General features: G+C 34.7%; 1 protein-coding gene across 1 annotated transcript; it reads left to right on the top strand.

Annotated features, from left to right (window-relative positions):
- The first annotated feature begins 1,956 nt into the window (after positions 1-1,956).
- On the top strand, positions 1,957-12,687 carry LOC125784447 (V-set and immunoglobulin domain-containing protein 1-like). Its single transcript, XM_049468084.1, has 4 exons — positions 1,957-2,078; positions 6,190-6,513; positions 10,188-10,305; positions 11,768-12,687. The coding sequence occupies exons 1-4, from the start codon at positions 2,012-2,014 to the stop codon at positions 11,769-11,771; spliced, it is 513 nt and encodes a 170-aa protein (XP_049324041.1). The 5' UTR covers positions 1,957-2,011; the 3' UTR covers positions 11,772-12,687.
- The last annotated feature ends 4,328 nt before the right edge of the window (positions 12,688-17,015 follow it).

The following is a 17,015-nucleotide window of genomic DNA, read 5'->3' on the forward strand; positions in this document are numbered from 1 at the left end:
TATTACAACTAAAGGGGAAGTTGATTTATTTCTAAGGTAGCCCAGGGTGAATCACTACACACTGATGGTGAGTGTTAGTCAGAAACTGTTGGACACACCCAGTATGCAAATAGACTGTGACAGAAGCCAATAGAAAAGAATCTGCTAATGACAACAGACTAAACTCAGTTATTATAAGTTGGTTCAAGCTAAAGAACTCAGTTTGAGTAGTACAGTATATGTGCCCACAAATGTTCAACTAACTCAAAAAAGTTGAGTATTGTTTAGAAATCTCCAATTTTATGTAAAACAGACTTAAATCAATTGAGTTTAAACAACGTATGGGTTTACAGTGTACTTACACTTTAGTGTGGAGATTAAAGAACACTTCAGCTTCTACTCAAGTAATTTTTTTAGTACCTAAAGTACTGTTACTCAGGTCTGGGTCTGTTGTACTTTATACATGTCTGTACTTTGTGCAAGTCCTCTGGCTGCAGAGCTAGGTGCACCTATGGGTTAAGTGCGTCTCTTTATGACTAAACTACAGTTTTTACCCCTGATTTACATCGTTACTCATTGCTTTGTGAATAGTAATAAAACAGAAATGCAGTCCTCTTTTAAAAACACTATGTGTTAGTTCCTTTTTTCTGCACATGTTGTAGAAAAGAAAATGAAAGGTGGGTCAACACCCACCTCTCGTCCGGGGTACAACTCCCCTACGTGTTCGTTTGGTAGAGAGAGTCAGACAGGTGGAGTGAAGTTGAAAGCAAACCAAGTATTTATTACAAAGTACTGAATATTCAGGAGAACCCACACATGAAAGACCGTCTAACAGCCGTCCCAGCATAAGTTCTGACCCCCCTCTGACCTGACTCCATGTTTATACCCCAAATGACGTGAAGCCTGCTGATGAGGCGTTGCTAAAATCATCTCATGTTAGTATGCATATTCTCACGTGTTAGTGTTCAAGTTTCACAGGTCTGACCGGACCACTAATGTTTGGCCTTGATTGTGTCCAGCCGGACAGTGTGGTATTGTTTTAAGAATTGACTGGGTCCAGTCAGACAGTGTGATATTGTTCCAGTAATTAGACAGTGCCGCCCTCCCTATGTGCGCGCGTCCTCCCGCTTTGGTAGGTGAAGAACTTTGCACGCACAGAGAGAAAGGCCGCACTGTTCGTCCTGAAGTCTCCTTTGTATCAATTCAGTTCGTACAGAGTGCACTAGCTGATGATTGATGGCCGTTAGTCAGAGACATGCAGTGAACGAAATGCTTCAAGCATGAGCTACACAAGTCTCACAATAAATCTCATATGTTATATGTTAATGTGTTAGTGGCGCGTGGTTAGACCGCCATACAATAGATCCTATGTGTTAGTAAACGCCTTATGTATCGTGTGGGTTAATTTGTCACAATAGAGTCTGTGTTAGTCACATGCCTGATCAAACAATGTTTTACTATATATGTAAAGAATATACTGTGATTATTGGTTAATCTTCTATATAAATGCGTGTAAAATACACTGTGAGTAATAAAATGATCAAATACAATGTGAGTATTGGTTATGCATATAGAATACAATACTTTTATTTCACACAATAATTATGTAATTATAGATACTAAGATAAGTAATCATAATTGAAAGATATTTGTCAATACACTCAAGGTAAAATAAACAGTTACTCTTCAGTTTACATATTTTATCTAGTGATAAATGTCACAAAGAGGAGTTTAATAAAGTTGAAGTTGCAGAAATGTCTGAAATAAAAGTAAAATAAATGATGCTTTTATGGCATTTCAGTTAAATGACAGTTAAAATGAAACTTGCCTCATTTTTGTGGCAGGAAGAATGAAGAAAATGACTTCCTCTAAAGTGGAACATGATAAAGCCAAAGTTTTAGAAAGTCTGGTCTAGACAGGAAGAAGTAAGAAACGGAGGTGGGAGTGTAACACAGGTGCTAACATCTTCTGTAGGCGGCCTTTAAAGCAGCAGATTACCCTCAGTAGCTTCAGTGTATCTGAAGGAGCCGTGATGATGACTCTGAGCGTGACTCTCTGCATTACTGTTCTGCTCAGTCAGTACAGCACCGTTACAGCAGGTGAGGACTGCGTTTATACTCCAGTGTATACTCCAGTTTCATCTTTTATATTTAATGCAATGTAGTGCTGTGTTTACTGGCAGTGTAAAGCTTTGGGATATAACACAGATTTATTATAGAAGACTGTCTAATAGAAGCTGATTGGTTGGCATAGCTCAGATGAAGCTTTTCCTAAAAAAATGTTTTGCTGTAATGCTGTAAATTGTAATAATAACATTTGCCAATACACTAACAATAAGTTAATTGTGTAATATTTACATAAACTAATTTACCTGCTAATTAAAAGTCAATTAATGCTCAGCAGTAAAAGGACATAATATCCAGACTGTAAAAGTAAATAACTTACTTGGTAAAAGACTTGTTACCACTTGTTTTCTCAAGTGATTTTTGCTGAACCAACTTCAGATTTATTGTTGCTCAAACTTTTGTTTTTGCTAAAATAGCTTGATATAAACTTTAACTAAAACTTTATTATGTTGGATTTTTTTTACAGTGCATTTGACAACTATTACAGACAATTATTATTATTATTATTATTATTATTATTATTATTATTATTATTATTATTATTATTATTATTATTATTATTATTCTATAAGATTGTCATATCATTTTTTGAAAGTAGATCCAGTATGTAGTTTAAAGTGTGTAGCGACAATCATGTTGATATTAATCCAATACTACTTTTTACAGTAATGTGAGATTTTGCTTACTTTGATATTTGTTATGTAATGTATTAAGATGGTAGATTTACCTTATATTTTATGTTTGTCATTGCTGTTATAGACTTTTTTCCAAACAAATTGAGGGCAAATTGTTAACCTCAAATGTATTAAGTAGATTCTATAGGTTGTTTAAGGACAATAACAAGGTAATAACAATTGATTACAGTACTAAAATAGATTTTTCTACATCATTATGTTACTGAATACTGAAATTTATCTCTATCTCAGCTAAATTTCAAAGTCAACTTGGAAGCTAGAAAAGTAAGAGTCTGAGAACTAAATACTTTTAGTTTATGTTTAAAAAGAATGGAACATATTAAAATGAAAGAAACATGAAACAGGTTCAGCAGGGTGCAGTGAACACTTTGCTTGTTTTGACTTGTTGAAGATTCAGTAGCTACTCAGGGACAAGCAAACACTTCAGCTTCAGAGCAACACCTTAAAATGTTGGGAGTGCCTTTGCCTGTATAAAGGGCAGAATATATATATATATATATATATATATAGCACATGTTTTAGGCACCTGTGGGAATTTTAGAAAAAGAATAAGTGTCTTATCTGTGCAGTAAGTGTTTATTAGCTCAGTAAAACACATTATAGCATTACAATAAATACAAACATACATACATTTTACAAAAAGCAGAGCTTTAACAGCCCTGTTGTCCTTAAAACACCTCCTAATCTCTATTTCTAGTTCTCCTCATATTAATAAACACCTGGTTTGGTAAATTACTGGTAAATGTGGTAAATCAGGTGAGCTGCTGATGGAACTGAACCTATAGACATGCTGGCTGAGGAGCATTCAGGAGAAATCTGGATTCTCTACACTTTGTTCTTCAGCTCGGCTCACAGGATATAACATACTTATAGTTAAAAATGAAAATTCCTTTTTGTGTTTTACTGTACGTATGTTTATTTGCATGTACTTTATATAATAATGGCAATTGTTTTACATTTTATTATATTATTATTATATTGTTATTATTAGAATTTTATAAACAGAAAACATACTGACTTTCAGTTAAAAGATTGGTGAATCAAACGAGACAATACAGCTTTTTTCAATAAATGAGATGATTAAGCAAGAACCCAGTTTTATTCCTGTTTTAAACATGATAATATAAAATTAGAGCTCTAATAAATCAGGGTTCTTTTACATTCTAAAGGGGAGACTTTTTTACATTTACTGGAGTAATATTTCACCCTGGGTATTTCTACTTTAACTGAAGTATATGATTTGGGCACTTCATGCACCACTGATTATTGAGTTAATTCTATAGGGTGTTTTTAAAGTGTAGCGACAACTAGGGCTTTTCCGATATTGGGCAAAAACGGGAAGTGAGTTATTTTGTTGTTCTCTGATACATATTGTGGTATTAAGAAATACATGTAGTAATTTAACCAGATTTTTCCAGAAGAATAAATTACACGTATATATTAGAAATAATTAATAATGTCTTTTGTGTATCAAATATTGAAGTAAAAGAAATCTAGTAAAAAACGAGAACAATGCAATTCCCCTTTATTATCAACCAAGTTGTATCATGACGTGTATGATTTAATTTTTCAGTGTGACACTGCACATCCTGAGATGTGACCTTGCGATAATGATGATGATGATGCAGAAATGATATACTGTGCCACTCTAATGACAACCATATTTTAGACTGTGTGTTAGAAGGACTGTGTGTGATTACAAATTAAATCAAATCAAATACATTTGATCAGTTTAGGATCATTGAAACATCATGGAAGATTAGCACAGATGTACAGGTGAGGGAAAACTTTATGTGTATATGTTAAGTAATAGGACAGTCTGGTGGAAGAAGCTGTTTCAGAACCAGCTGATTTTAATGATTCTGCACCTCCTGCCACTGGGCAGCTCTATAAACAGGCGTTAGGATGGAATTAAGCAGTTTTAGCTTTAGTAACTGAACTCTTTAAACTTAGACAGTACCTGGAATTTTAGTACAGTAAATGTTTTTTCTTAAACCTATAAATGTGCCCTGTTTTACAAGGAAGACAGGTGGTTTCTTCAGCCCACTTTTACTGTTAAAGAGTAACCTTTAATCTTTTTTGACTTTTAATAATGCAGTTTTACCTGCTTTACTGTTCTCATGCTCAGTGAGTCAGTCTGAGAGGCTTGTGGGAAATTTTGTTTTGATTAATTGCTTCTGAAAACACTCCCACACACTCACACCAACACAGTATAGTTCAGAAACCACAGCTCTTTTTTTAAGGGGTTTGATTAAAACCGAGTTTGCACTCAATGTTTTGACCTTAACCTCAGCGTCTCTGTTACACAGATTGAGAAGTGAACAGAAGGTCAGAGTACAGCAACTGCTGGACAAACACAGACAAACACAAAAGATTTGCTGGTGTTTCAATTAACTGGCAACACTTTACAATACGGGTCACAAATAACAGTACTGACCACATTAATATGAACACTGTTAAATGATTCAGTAATGTCTTAACTGATTATTAACTGACACTAGTTGAGACATTATTAAACATTACTAAATAGTTATGTTTAAGAATGCTGTAAACAATAATGAATTTAGACATTAGTTCAAAATTGTAATTAATTATATAATTAAACATGTGTAAACTAGTGTCAATTAATAAATAGTTAATACATCCTGTATTGTCGATTAACCATTGATAACCCTTATTGTAAAATGTTACCAATCATCTGTGAGTGATTACTGAATCTGAAATCTTCTCTGACCCCCCTCACTTCATATCAGTTATTCTATAAGTTTTATGAGTGAACATTCGAAATCTCTGGCAAACTTTGATTTTCTTATATTATTATATTATCTTGAAACTTTTACACTCAAAAGGTCCTCACTTGATGAAAAACATTTTTATCAATTTAAGCTTATTTATAAAAGATTTTAAAATATTTTATTGTTCAAATGATAGATTTATGTATTTTTATATATACTTTATATATTTTTATATTTTTACATTAGTGCACACAGTTGTATAATTGTGCTCTTCCAATTTTGGCTTGTTTTTAGAAAGACCCTTCTAAACTTTTAGTAGATAAATAATTTTATTTCAGTTCTTCTTGGAGCCTTTCTATGTTTTTTTTTAATAATGAAATTTTAAAACAGAATAAAGAACCACTGACAGATGTATTATGCCCTTATTGTATTAGATGCCCTTATTATATTAGTCCTTGAGAAATGATAGCTGTTATAATATAAATGGGAGATATGAACTAAGCCCCTGATGTTTAAATGTCTGGCTCCGCCCCCGCCTAATGATAGATATTTATCATTGCATGTGTCTAAACACTCCTGACTCATCTATGGTTTACCATCTACTCTGTTTATTTTATTCTCAATCTCACCTGCTCTGAACTCCTCTTTCCACAGGTGTTGTGATGAAGAATCAAGGAGAAAGTCTGACCATGACTTGCACAACCACAAAAAACAGCAACAACATTGGTTTATATCTGAAAGCAAGACGCCCCGAGAAGTGTGAATTGTTTTACTATGCGAATACGAAGGATTCAGCTGCATCTTATGGCTCAGCCTATGAAGGAAGGGTGACAGTCAGCGGTGAAATTGAGAAACTAACGGTGAAGATCACTGATCTGCAAAAGGAGGACTCAGGCTTCTACTTCTGCCAGTACGTCTTGGTAAATGGCGCAAAATTTGAAAGCAATGAGACAGATAGCCTTTTGCTGTTTGTGAAGGGTAAGTTTAATTTGCCATCTTTACAAATGTTGAATAAAACAGTTCTGTCACTAAACTGTATTCATCTGTTTGCATAGATAAACTCAAAATATCTGAAAAAATAGTAATAAATATATATAAATATATAAAAGTTACAGAAAATTGCTTTGCACCCATGACGTTTTCTCATGTCTAATGCAAATTTTAAATATAATTAAATGTAAAATATATTTGTCCAGTGCTTTTTACAATGCTTCCTACCACTTAATGTGCTTTTAGGCTTATTTACGCTAAGCTCCTAAATTTCCTTCAGGATGGATCAATCATTCAATTATTCATTGGTCCAGCCCACTCACCCATGCCCACCATTCATCCCATCCATTCCACACATCCATCCACCCAACCCATCCAACCCATCCATCCATCCCATCAATTTTATTCATCTTAATTCACTCAATCCATCCATTCAAACCATTTAACCCATTCATCCATCCCATCTATCACATCCATCCTTTTCATCCTAATTTACTCAATCCATCCATTCAAACCATTTAACCTATTCATCCATCCATTCCACACATCCATCCATCCAACCCATCTATCACATCCATCCTTTTCATCCTAATTCACCCAATGCATCTATCCAATCCATTTAACCTATTCATCCATCCATCCTATCCATTCCACACATTCATCCATCCAACCCATCCATCCATCCCATCTATCACATCCATCCTTTTCATCCTAATTCACCCAATGCATCGATCCAAACCATTTAACCCATTCATCCATCCGTCCTATCCATTCCACACATCCATCCATCCATCCTATTCATCCTACTTCACCCAATGCATCCATCCAATCCATTTAACCTATTCATCCATCCATCTTATCCATCCACCCATCCATCCCATCTATCATATCCATCCTTTTCATCCTAATTCACCTAATGCATCTATCCAATCCATTTAACCTATTCATCCATCCGTCCTATCCATTCCACACATCCATCCATCCAACCCATCCATCCATCCCATCTATCACATCCATCCTATTCATCCTAATTCACCCAATGCATCCATCCAAACCATGTAACCCATTCGTCCATCCATCCCATCCATTCAACACATCCAAGCCATCCATCCATCCCATCTATCACATCCATCCTATTCATCCTAATTCACCCAATGCATCCATCCAAACCATGTAACCCATTCGTCCATCCATCCCATCCATTCAACACATCCAAGCCATCCATCCATCCCATCTATCACATCCATCCTATTCATCCTAATTCACTCAATCCATCCATCCAAACCATTTAACCCATTCATCCATCCATCCCATCCATTCCACACATCCATCCATCCCATCCATTCCACACATCCATTCATCCCATCCATTCCACACATCCATTCATCCAAACCATTCAACCCATCCATCCATCCCACCTATCACATCAATCCTATTCATCCTAATTCATCCTGAGCAGAAGCAGAGCAGGTCTGCATGGCAGTGGTTAGCTGGGCTGAGAGAAAGTAAAACAGAAAGCATGGAATCTCCACAGAATGGTAAAGGGAAAGGAATGAGGAATAGAAAAAGTGGAACATGGAAGTTTACACTAAGCTTTAGAAACTGATCCTCAGACAGGCAGGCAGCAGCACCCGGCTGCAATCAAACTTGCACCAGCACTGAGCAACAAGCAGATATCAGGGGTAGGTAGGGGTAGATATCAGTAACTCAATACTGGTGCAAGTCTGGTTACAGCTGCAACCTATGCCTGTTGTCTGCTGGTCATCATGCTGGTGTAAGTCTGCAAACCCCTGCAACAGCACTGAGGACCAAGCATTCAAAAGATCACATGGAAAACATGCAGTATGAGGGAGCAGAAAAATGGAGCAGTTAGGAAAACAGATGGTGGACAAAGATTATATAATACACTTCAAAAAATTGATTGATAAACATTGAGACAATGTTTTAAATTTTAAATTTTTCTTAGTAAGATTTCAAACCATTTCAAAGTTGAGTAAAGTACTAAGACTTAAATCAAGCCTTGGTTTAAACTTGAACACAAGAATCAGAATAACGATTTTTTTGCATTTATTTGAATTCAAATGACTTAAAATAAGGTAAAAAAAAAAAGATCTTATTATCTTACACTTACACAATGCTAAGTCAGACAAAAATAATAAGTGATAGATAAGAGAAAAGAAAAAAGATTTATTGCCTTGAAAATAAGTAAATAACTTTCATAAATATACTTTAAAGAGGACATGAAACACTTCAAGTCAAGTCAAGTCAAGTCAAGTCAAGAGGCTTTTATTGTCAGTACATCTGAGTACAGGTACACAGTGTAGTGAAATTACGTTCCTCCGGAACCATGGTGCAACATAGAACCACAAGCAATAGACAACATAAAGTGCAGGAGTGACGACAGTGCAACATAAAATTATAAAATTATAACACTAAATAACAATAAATACAATAAATACAAAGGACGAGACAATTTAAAGACAGGACAGTGCAGTACAGATACGGTATAATAAAGTATATAGTAAAGTGTATAGTGAGGATAAGGTGCAGAGATGTGTGACATACTGTAACATATAGAACATATATAATCACAGCAGTTACTGAGGTAGAGAGTTTAGTTTTTAAGAGTGCAGCAAATATTGCTGAAGGAATAAAGTCATGTCAGTCTCTGTGTGCTGAGTGGGTGTGTGTGGGGGTGAAGTTCAGTGTGAATTACGACATCCAACTCTAACCTTATCGTAACATTTTATCATTGAGTCAGAGTTAGATTTAAAGTTTAGGTTAGGGTTAGGGTTAGGTGTAGGGTTAGATTTTAGGGTTGATTAAGGGGGTTAGGGTTAGGTGTAGGGTTAGATTTTAGGGTTGATTAAAGGTTAAGGTTAGGGTTAGATTTTTAGGGTTGATTAAGGGGGTTAGGGTTAGGTGTAGGGTTATATTTTAGGGTTGATTAAATGATAAGTAGATGTGAACAAAGCAGTAGTTATTAACAAATATTTAAACATGACAATTATTCATCTGCATTGATATTTATATTTAGAAATGTTAACCAATCATAAGCTCATCAGAATTTAAACATTGCGGTTCATTTTGTCAATGCATTTATTAATATTTCCAAACATGTTAGCAAATTTTTTGTTCCTTAAAATGTGAGAAATAATAGTTATTAATCATTAGTTAATGACCTATTATTGAAAGTTATTAGAAAGTTTGTTTACAACTGCTTATTAAGTGTTTCTTGCCAATCAATGGTGTTAAAAAGAGTTTATCTCTACTGACCATGCTTTCTGATAGATTTTGGAGCATTGCTGTAAGAATTTGATTGCATTCAAAATGGTGACAAAAGCATTACTGAAGTCAGGATGTTGGATGATCACCAGCTTAACTCATTCAAACTCCCAAACTCATTTTAGCAGTACTGGATGGAGCTCCAATGATTTATAGTACACAGATCCACTGCTCCACAGCTCAATGCTGGGGGTTAAAACCCCTCTAGCCCACATCTGGCATTAGGCATGGCGTCGAGGTCTGCTCTAAAAACCTCTGTTATTGATAGGTATTGCTGCTTTATGCAGCTTTTGTTTTATAATAGAACTGCTAGCGGGTGTAATGCAGCTCCAGCAGTGACTGCACTGGTTATAACTGGTTATGTTTGGGTTTTACAGAAGTGGAAAACATCGTCACTACTGCAGCTTCTACTGGCAATTTACATGATTCACCCAATGTGATGGTGCTGGTCTCCATCCTGACGGCATGCACTGTTGCCTTACTCTGTTACCCAAGGTAAATATGGGGTACCAATCCTTACAAATGTGGATTTGGCTTTATATTACATCCACTGTAACACAGTCTATTATAATATAACCTAATGTAATACAGTCTATTATAATATATAACCTACTGTAATACAGTCTATTATAATATATAATATACTGTAATACAGTCTATTATAATATATAACCTACTGTAATACAGTCTATTATAATATATAATATACTGTAATACAGTCTATTATAAAATATAAAACCTACTGTAATACAGTCTATTATAATATAACCTACTGTAATACAGTCTATTATAATATAACCTACTGTAATACAGTGTATTATAATATATAACCTACTGTAATATCGTCTATTATAATATATAGCCTACTGTAATACAGTCTATTATAATATATAACCTACTGTAATACAGTCTATTATAATATATAACCTACTGTGATACAGTCTATTAAATAATAATCTACTGTAATACAGTCTATTATAATATATAATCTACTGTAATATCGTCTATTATAATATATAGCCTACTGTAATACAGTCTATTATAATATATAATCTACTGTAATACAGTCTATTATAATATATAACCTATGGTAATACAGTCTATTATAATATATAACCTATGGTAATACAGTCTATTATATTATAATCTACTCTAACACAGTCCTTTATAATATAATCTACTGTAATACAGTCTATTAAATAATAATGTACTGTAATACAGTCTATTAAATAATAATATACTGTAATACAGTCTATTATAATATAATATACTGTAATACAGTCTATTATATTATAATCTACTGTAATCTAGTATATTTTAATACAACCTACAGTAATATAGTCCATTGTATAATATAACCTACTGTAATACAGTCTATTATATTATAATCTACTGTAATACAGTCTATTATATTATAATCTACTGTAATACTGTCTATTATAGTATAACATATAATATTATTCTACAATATGATATGCTTTAGGTCTAAATCTATATTTTACAAAATACCAATTGTAATTTAATATATTACATTAAAAACATGATATATTAGTGTAAAGTATAGCTATATTATCATAATCTATATTATAATGCTCTATAATATAGAACAAATTTATTGTCATTTATTTAATTACATTATAATATACTACATTATATTGGCTGCTGTTTACAAAAAAGCATGCTGGCACCAACCTTTAAATGGAAATTAGAAGTCTATTAGAAATTAGAAATGAGAAGTTTCGCTATGAAGCCTGTGTTATATGTGCTGTGCATGCGTGGTCAGGCTGTGCAAGTGTGAAGGAAACAGGCCTCTGAGGTGTTTATACTTGATGTGAGATGATTCACACTTTGTGCACAGCATTTCCCAGCAGGCCTTTTGCAGAGTGCGGACAATGTGGTTTGTCCTTACAAATGTGAAAAAGCTGAGTCAGGTCAACATGTTTGTTTTTGTGTTTAGATGAAGACCCTGTGTGCAAGCCAGGGAGAGGAGAACGGATCCAAAGCTTATCACGGCATATATGAAGACATGACCGCCCACCGCTCACAGCTAAGACACTAATTTCACCCTCGCCTGCCTTTCTGCGCTCACAGTGCAGAGCTTTGAACCAATCTATCATGACCGCAATCTTCCAGAAGAAGACTGGAAACTGTACTTTGTGCTTTTCACTGTTTGCAATATCTGATCAATTACAGGTTTTGCGGCTGAATCAAGACGACATTTACAAAATCAAACCAACACCAGTTCTGTCGGTCTAATTCAAACCAGAGTGTTGCAACAGGTGTTGCAGGTTTTTAAGCTAGATTTTTTAAAGACATTTAATAAAAAAAAAACTAAAAACAGTATGTTTACTGTATAAAGTTGCTGTACATAATTGTCAAGAAATTAAATGTGTGTTGATTACTGTTTAGTTATGTGAAAAATAAGATAGGAGTAAAAATATAGCAATATAGATATAATCAGTGATGAATGAGTGTCCCTTGTTCTTCAAAGCAAAGTGTAAAAAATGTGCCAAAAAGTGATTCTGCAGCACAATGCAGTGTAGTTTAATGAGTGGTAAATAAACAATAATGCAATATACAATTATATTGAAATCTCTGTTGTATGCTATGTATATACATATATGTGTTCTGGTAAGAAGACTGAACTATTCTCTTAATTTGGGGTAAATAACTGTAAAAGATGCTCCTAATTCTGGGTCTACCTTCAGGAATGAAACCACAGTAGTGAGAATATCACTTTCAGAGAAATCTAAAAAGTATGTGTAAATGTGTATATACTGTTTTGTGTGAAATGTCTGGTGTAATGAAAATATTAATGTAAAATGAGCTATATGAGCAATATGTTTTGATACAGGCAATAAAGAATTTTGTATTTGACAGTTTTTGTGTTTATTTTTATTTTTCAGTGAAATAAAACTTGTATCATATGGTTAACTGTGCTCTCTCTAACTTGGTATGTGATTTCATTTTAAACAATTGTAATACAAAAGCATGCTTATATACTACACAATTCAACAAAAGGGGCATTAAAGCCAACAATTTGAATTTGATTCTTTAGAATTAATAAAGTGTCTACATTCCTACATTCATACATACTTACCTTCTAAAATAACCACTTTATTCAATAAGTGCATTACCGTTATCAGATTTCTGAAGTTATCTGATTGTTTTAAGTGGTCATGTGAACAGCTACTCCAGTTTCAGTTCACAATTAATTTCACGTGTTTAAATTATATATCGTGCAGCCCAACTACATACATCAACTTTTTCACTCATACACAGCAACATGTTGACTAGGAATCTTACCTGCAGGAACAGCTCCACACCCTCGACAACAAGTGTGTGGAGGAACAGTAGTTTTTGAGTATGTGTTATATATTACCCACTAATACATTTAAGTATGGGTTGTATACAGGGACGTGCACAGGAATCTTGAAGGGCAATTGCTCTAACCTAAAGAAAGGGCACCTTAGAGAAGTTGATTGTGATCATGTCTTGTAATACTGCAGACAAACCAAGTCTCCCTGAAGCTGTGGGAGTCTCCCGCATTTCGGCAGTGGCTCCCTGATGCCCGCGAGTCACATATAATCTCCTGGAATTCAGAACGAGGGCCCCAAACGCGCACACAGGCCACAGACTGTTTTTCTCTAATCGCGTGTGGGAAGGAGAGAGAGAGAAAACAGAGAGGGTTCTGATTGGCCTGTTCTCTGCAAAGAGTCTGTGAGACAGCCAATCAGTTTTTAGTGTAGGCGGGCAGTGTTTTTTCCCCCTCCCAGACGGGTTCAGTTAGTGAGAGAAAGCAGATCATGGTGGAGGCAATATTAATAATTATTGTAATATGATATGAAATGTATTTGATGTTGTGCAATTTTCTGTGATATTGTAACTGTCAATTTTTGTCAAATAAAGGCTTTTTTTCCAAAAAAAAAAAAAAAAAGGAAAGCAGAGGCAGGGCCTTCCAAAAAGAAAAACGTTAAAACTCATTTTACCTCTGAATACTCTAAATTTAATTAAAATTAATTTAATTAATTAATAAAATTAATTAATATAAAAGTAAAGTTTCGTTATCCTTTGGTGTGTGTGCAAGGGGGGGGGGGGGGGGGTGTTCACCTCCCTGAAATCAACTTTTGCAACTTGGGATGTCTGAATACTGTGAAGGCTTTTCAAGCTCACCTTCAGGGCAGTCGCTCTACTCCCACAAAATCTTCAAACTCCTCTTGGGTCTCTGCTAGTCGGCTGAAGCGCCGCTTCTTTTTTTTTTTTCTAGTGAAGCGTGCTGCGTGTCCCCCGCTACGCCCGCGCCCCTCTCAGCTCTGGAGGTGTCTGAATCTGAATGATTGACTCTGAAAACTTTGTTTTACGAAACTTCAATCTAATGTGAAATATGAAATCATATTTGCCTATTATTTTTTCCCCTCCCTCGGAAGGGCAATATCAGCCAAGGACGGCAAAAGGGCAGTTGCCCAAGCACATTGGGCCATAGCGTCTGCACGTCCCTGATGCCAAGCCACATTCTGCTCGTGTTACAACAGTGTGGCTTTGTTGTAAAGGAGTGCAGGTATTAGACTGGCCTGCCTGCAGCCCAGACCTCCTCCAGAGTCTCCCACTGAAAATGTGTGGTGCATAATGAAGCGCAAAATATGACAACAGAGACGCAGTCTGTTGAGCAGCTACAGTTGTACATTAAGCAAGAATGGGGAAGAATTCCACCTACAAAGCTTCAACAGTCAGTGTCCTCAGTTCCTAAATGCTTATAGAGTTTTGTTAAAAGGAAAGGTGATGAACACAGTGGTAAACATGCTCCTGTCCCAACTTCTTTGGAATGTGTTCCATCAAATTCAAAATGAGTGAATACTTGCAAAAAACAGTAAAGTTTATTTGTTTCAACATTAAATATCTTGTCTTTGTAGTGTATTTAATTGAATATAGGTTTAAAAAAGGTTGTATTCTGTTCTTATTTAATATATTTTTTTGTACTCTGCCCTGTATTTCCTGTATTTTAAACGATGTCCATGATTACTTTATATAAACTTAAATATTACGATAACTGATAATCACTGATAATGCAGATTATACCACTGTAATGCATGTTGGAAAGATTGTGGAGTGTGTAATCACAGAAATAATCACAATACTGCGACTGTGTCAAGCCTATCATCACATGCAAAAACACACATACACACACACACAGTGAAGAGAGCATATCTCTCTCTGTTTTTTATGTTGGTAAATAAAGTGAGCACAGTGATGAGGTGCACTGCACGTAGTGTTCATGCAGCAGGAAGTTATTAAACTGAATGAGATGAAACTGCCGACAGGATAGACTCTCCCCTTAGTGCCCCCTGGGCCACAAACAACTTCCCCATCTAACTTCCTCCAACCATTCATTCTCACACACACAGACAGATCTAAACCATAAAGCCTTACTGACACACAGACCTGACAGAGAGAGAGAGAGAGAGAGAGAGAGAGAGAGAGAGAGAGAGAGAGAGAGAGAGAGAGAGAGAGGACAACAGAAGAACAGGCAGTACTACATATACATGATCTGAACTGAAATATGGATTACTTAAATTTAAACCTTAGATATAGAACAAGCAAAGGGTAAAGTGTAGTTGGGAGAAATAGTGAGATGTATTAAAAAAGACTACATTTAGAAATCATAATGAATCCTGATTAAAAGAAGTAAAAGTTACCAGTAGAGGGCAGCAGATTCATTGGTAATTCACTGGATCTATTCAGAAATGTATGCTGGACTTCTGATGATTTATTAGTGGGCATTTTCATTTTTTTTTTTTCAAAATGTTAATGTAACTCATACAGCTTTGTACTTAGTCGTAAATTTCAATTCACTTTCACTTTCTCCTATTGCTTTAGATTTAATTTAATGGCTGATTAATGTATACACTCTCCTAGATGTATTCATTGATGTCTTCCATTTAGAATACAATAATAAGACAATATAGATGAAATGTTGCTGTTTTAAATATCAAATCTTTCTTTGCACTGTTTCAATGGTTTAAATGTACATCAGGATAAAGTCTATTAATGTTATGTGCCTGCAGGGACAGATATTCTTTTAAACATGGCCTTTCTGTAGACTGATAAAATCAAGCCTGTTCAGCTGGTTAAGCTAGTCAACCAGTTTATTTCAACAGTATCAGTTAAACTTTTAGACACACCTTAAATTCAGTGTTTAATTATTTTAAAATGTTCTGCATTGTAGGTGATTTCTAAAGTAGTTTAAGCTATGAAGAAAACTATTTAGTAAACTAAAAAGTGTTAAACAAACTAGAATATGTTTTATATTTTAGCTCCTCTTGCTTAGATGACAGATTTGCACATCTTGTACAGCATTTTTTCAGTCAGTTTTATGAGGTAGAATCACCTGGAATTCAGGCTTTCAGTTAACAGCTGTGCTGAACTCATCATGAGTTAATTACTTGAATTTATTGCCTCTTAATGTGTTTGAGAGCATCAGTTGTAAAGTAGTGAAGAGGTAGAGTTACAGGTATACAGTGAATAGCTCTATTTTAGTAATGTTCTAATCCATATTATGTCAAGAACATCTTAACTTAAAGAAGGAACTACTTATATGAGTATAAAAAAAATAATAAAAGAAATGAAGGTCAGTCGAATTTAAAGAACTCTGAAAGTATCCTTAAACATTATGATGAAACTGGCTCTCACCAGGACTCCCCAGAAAAGGAAGAGCAAGAGCTTCCTCTGTTGTAAAGGATAAGTTCATAAGAGTTACCAGCCTCACAAACTGCATATATGATGTATATGATTGTTTTAACAGTTTTTGAGCTCTTAAAACTGTAAAAATCAAAGCTTTAAAAGTGTTCTAGAATAAAAAAAACTGTACTGCGTTTAGTAAATGGAATTGACAAACTGTGAATCTTAAACGTTGTTGTTTCTTTATCAGAAATAAAGTCTAGCAGAATCAAAACAAAATATTACAAAAATGTATCAGTTCTAAAACTGTGACATATCAGTCATGACCCTAACTTTTACAAGCACTCAACCAAAAGCAAAAGGCAAAAGCAGGACTAAACTCACTGGCAATGTTGGAAGATTATAGAAATGAAGGTAAAAAAAAAAGAAGGAAACTAAGGAAGTAAGCATATTGTCAGGAAAGCCAGGCAGGGAGACGGGAGGCGGACCCAAATGCAGGTAAGGGCGTAATTTAATAAATAAATAAAAAA

This window comes from Astyanax mexicanus, chromosome 19 (genome assembly GCF_023375975.1).
Source record: "Astyanax mexicanus isolate ESR-SI-001 chromosome 19, AstMex3_surface, whole genome shotgun sequence".
In the NCBI taxonomy this organism is placed as follows: domain Eukaryota; kingdom Metazoa; phylum Chordata; class Actinopteri; order Characiformes; family Acestrorhamphidae; genus Astyanax; species Astyanax mexicanus.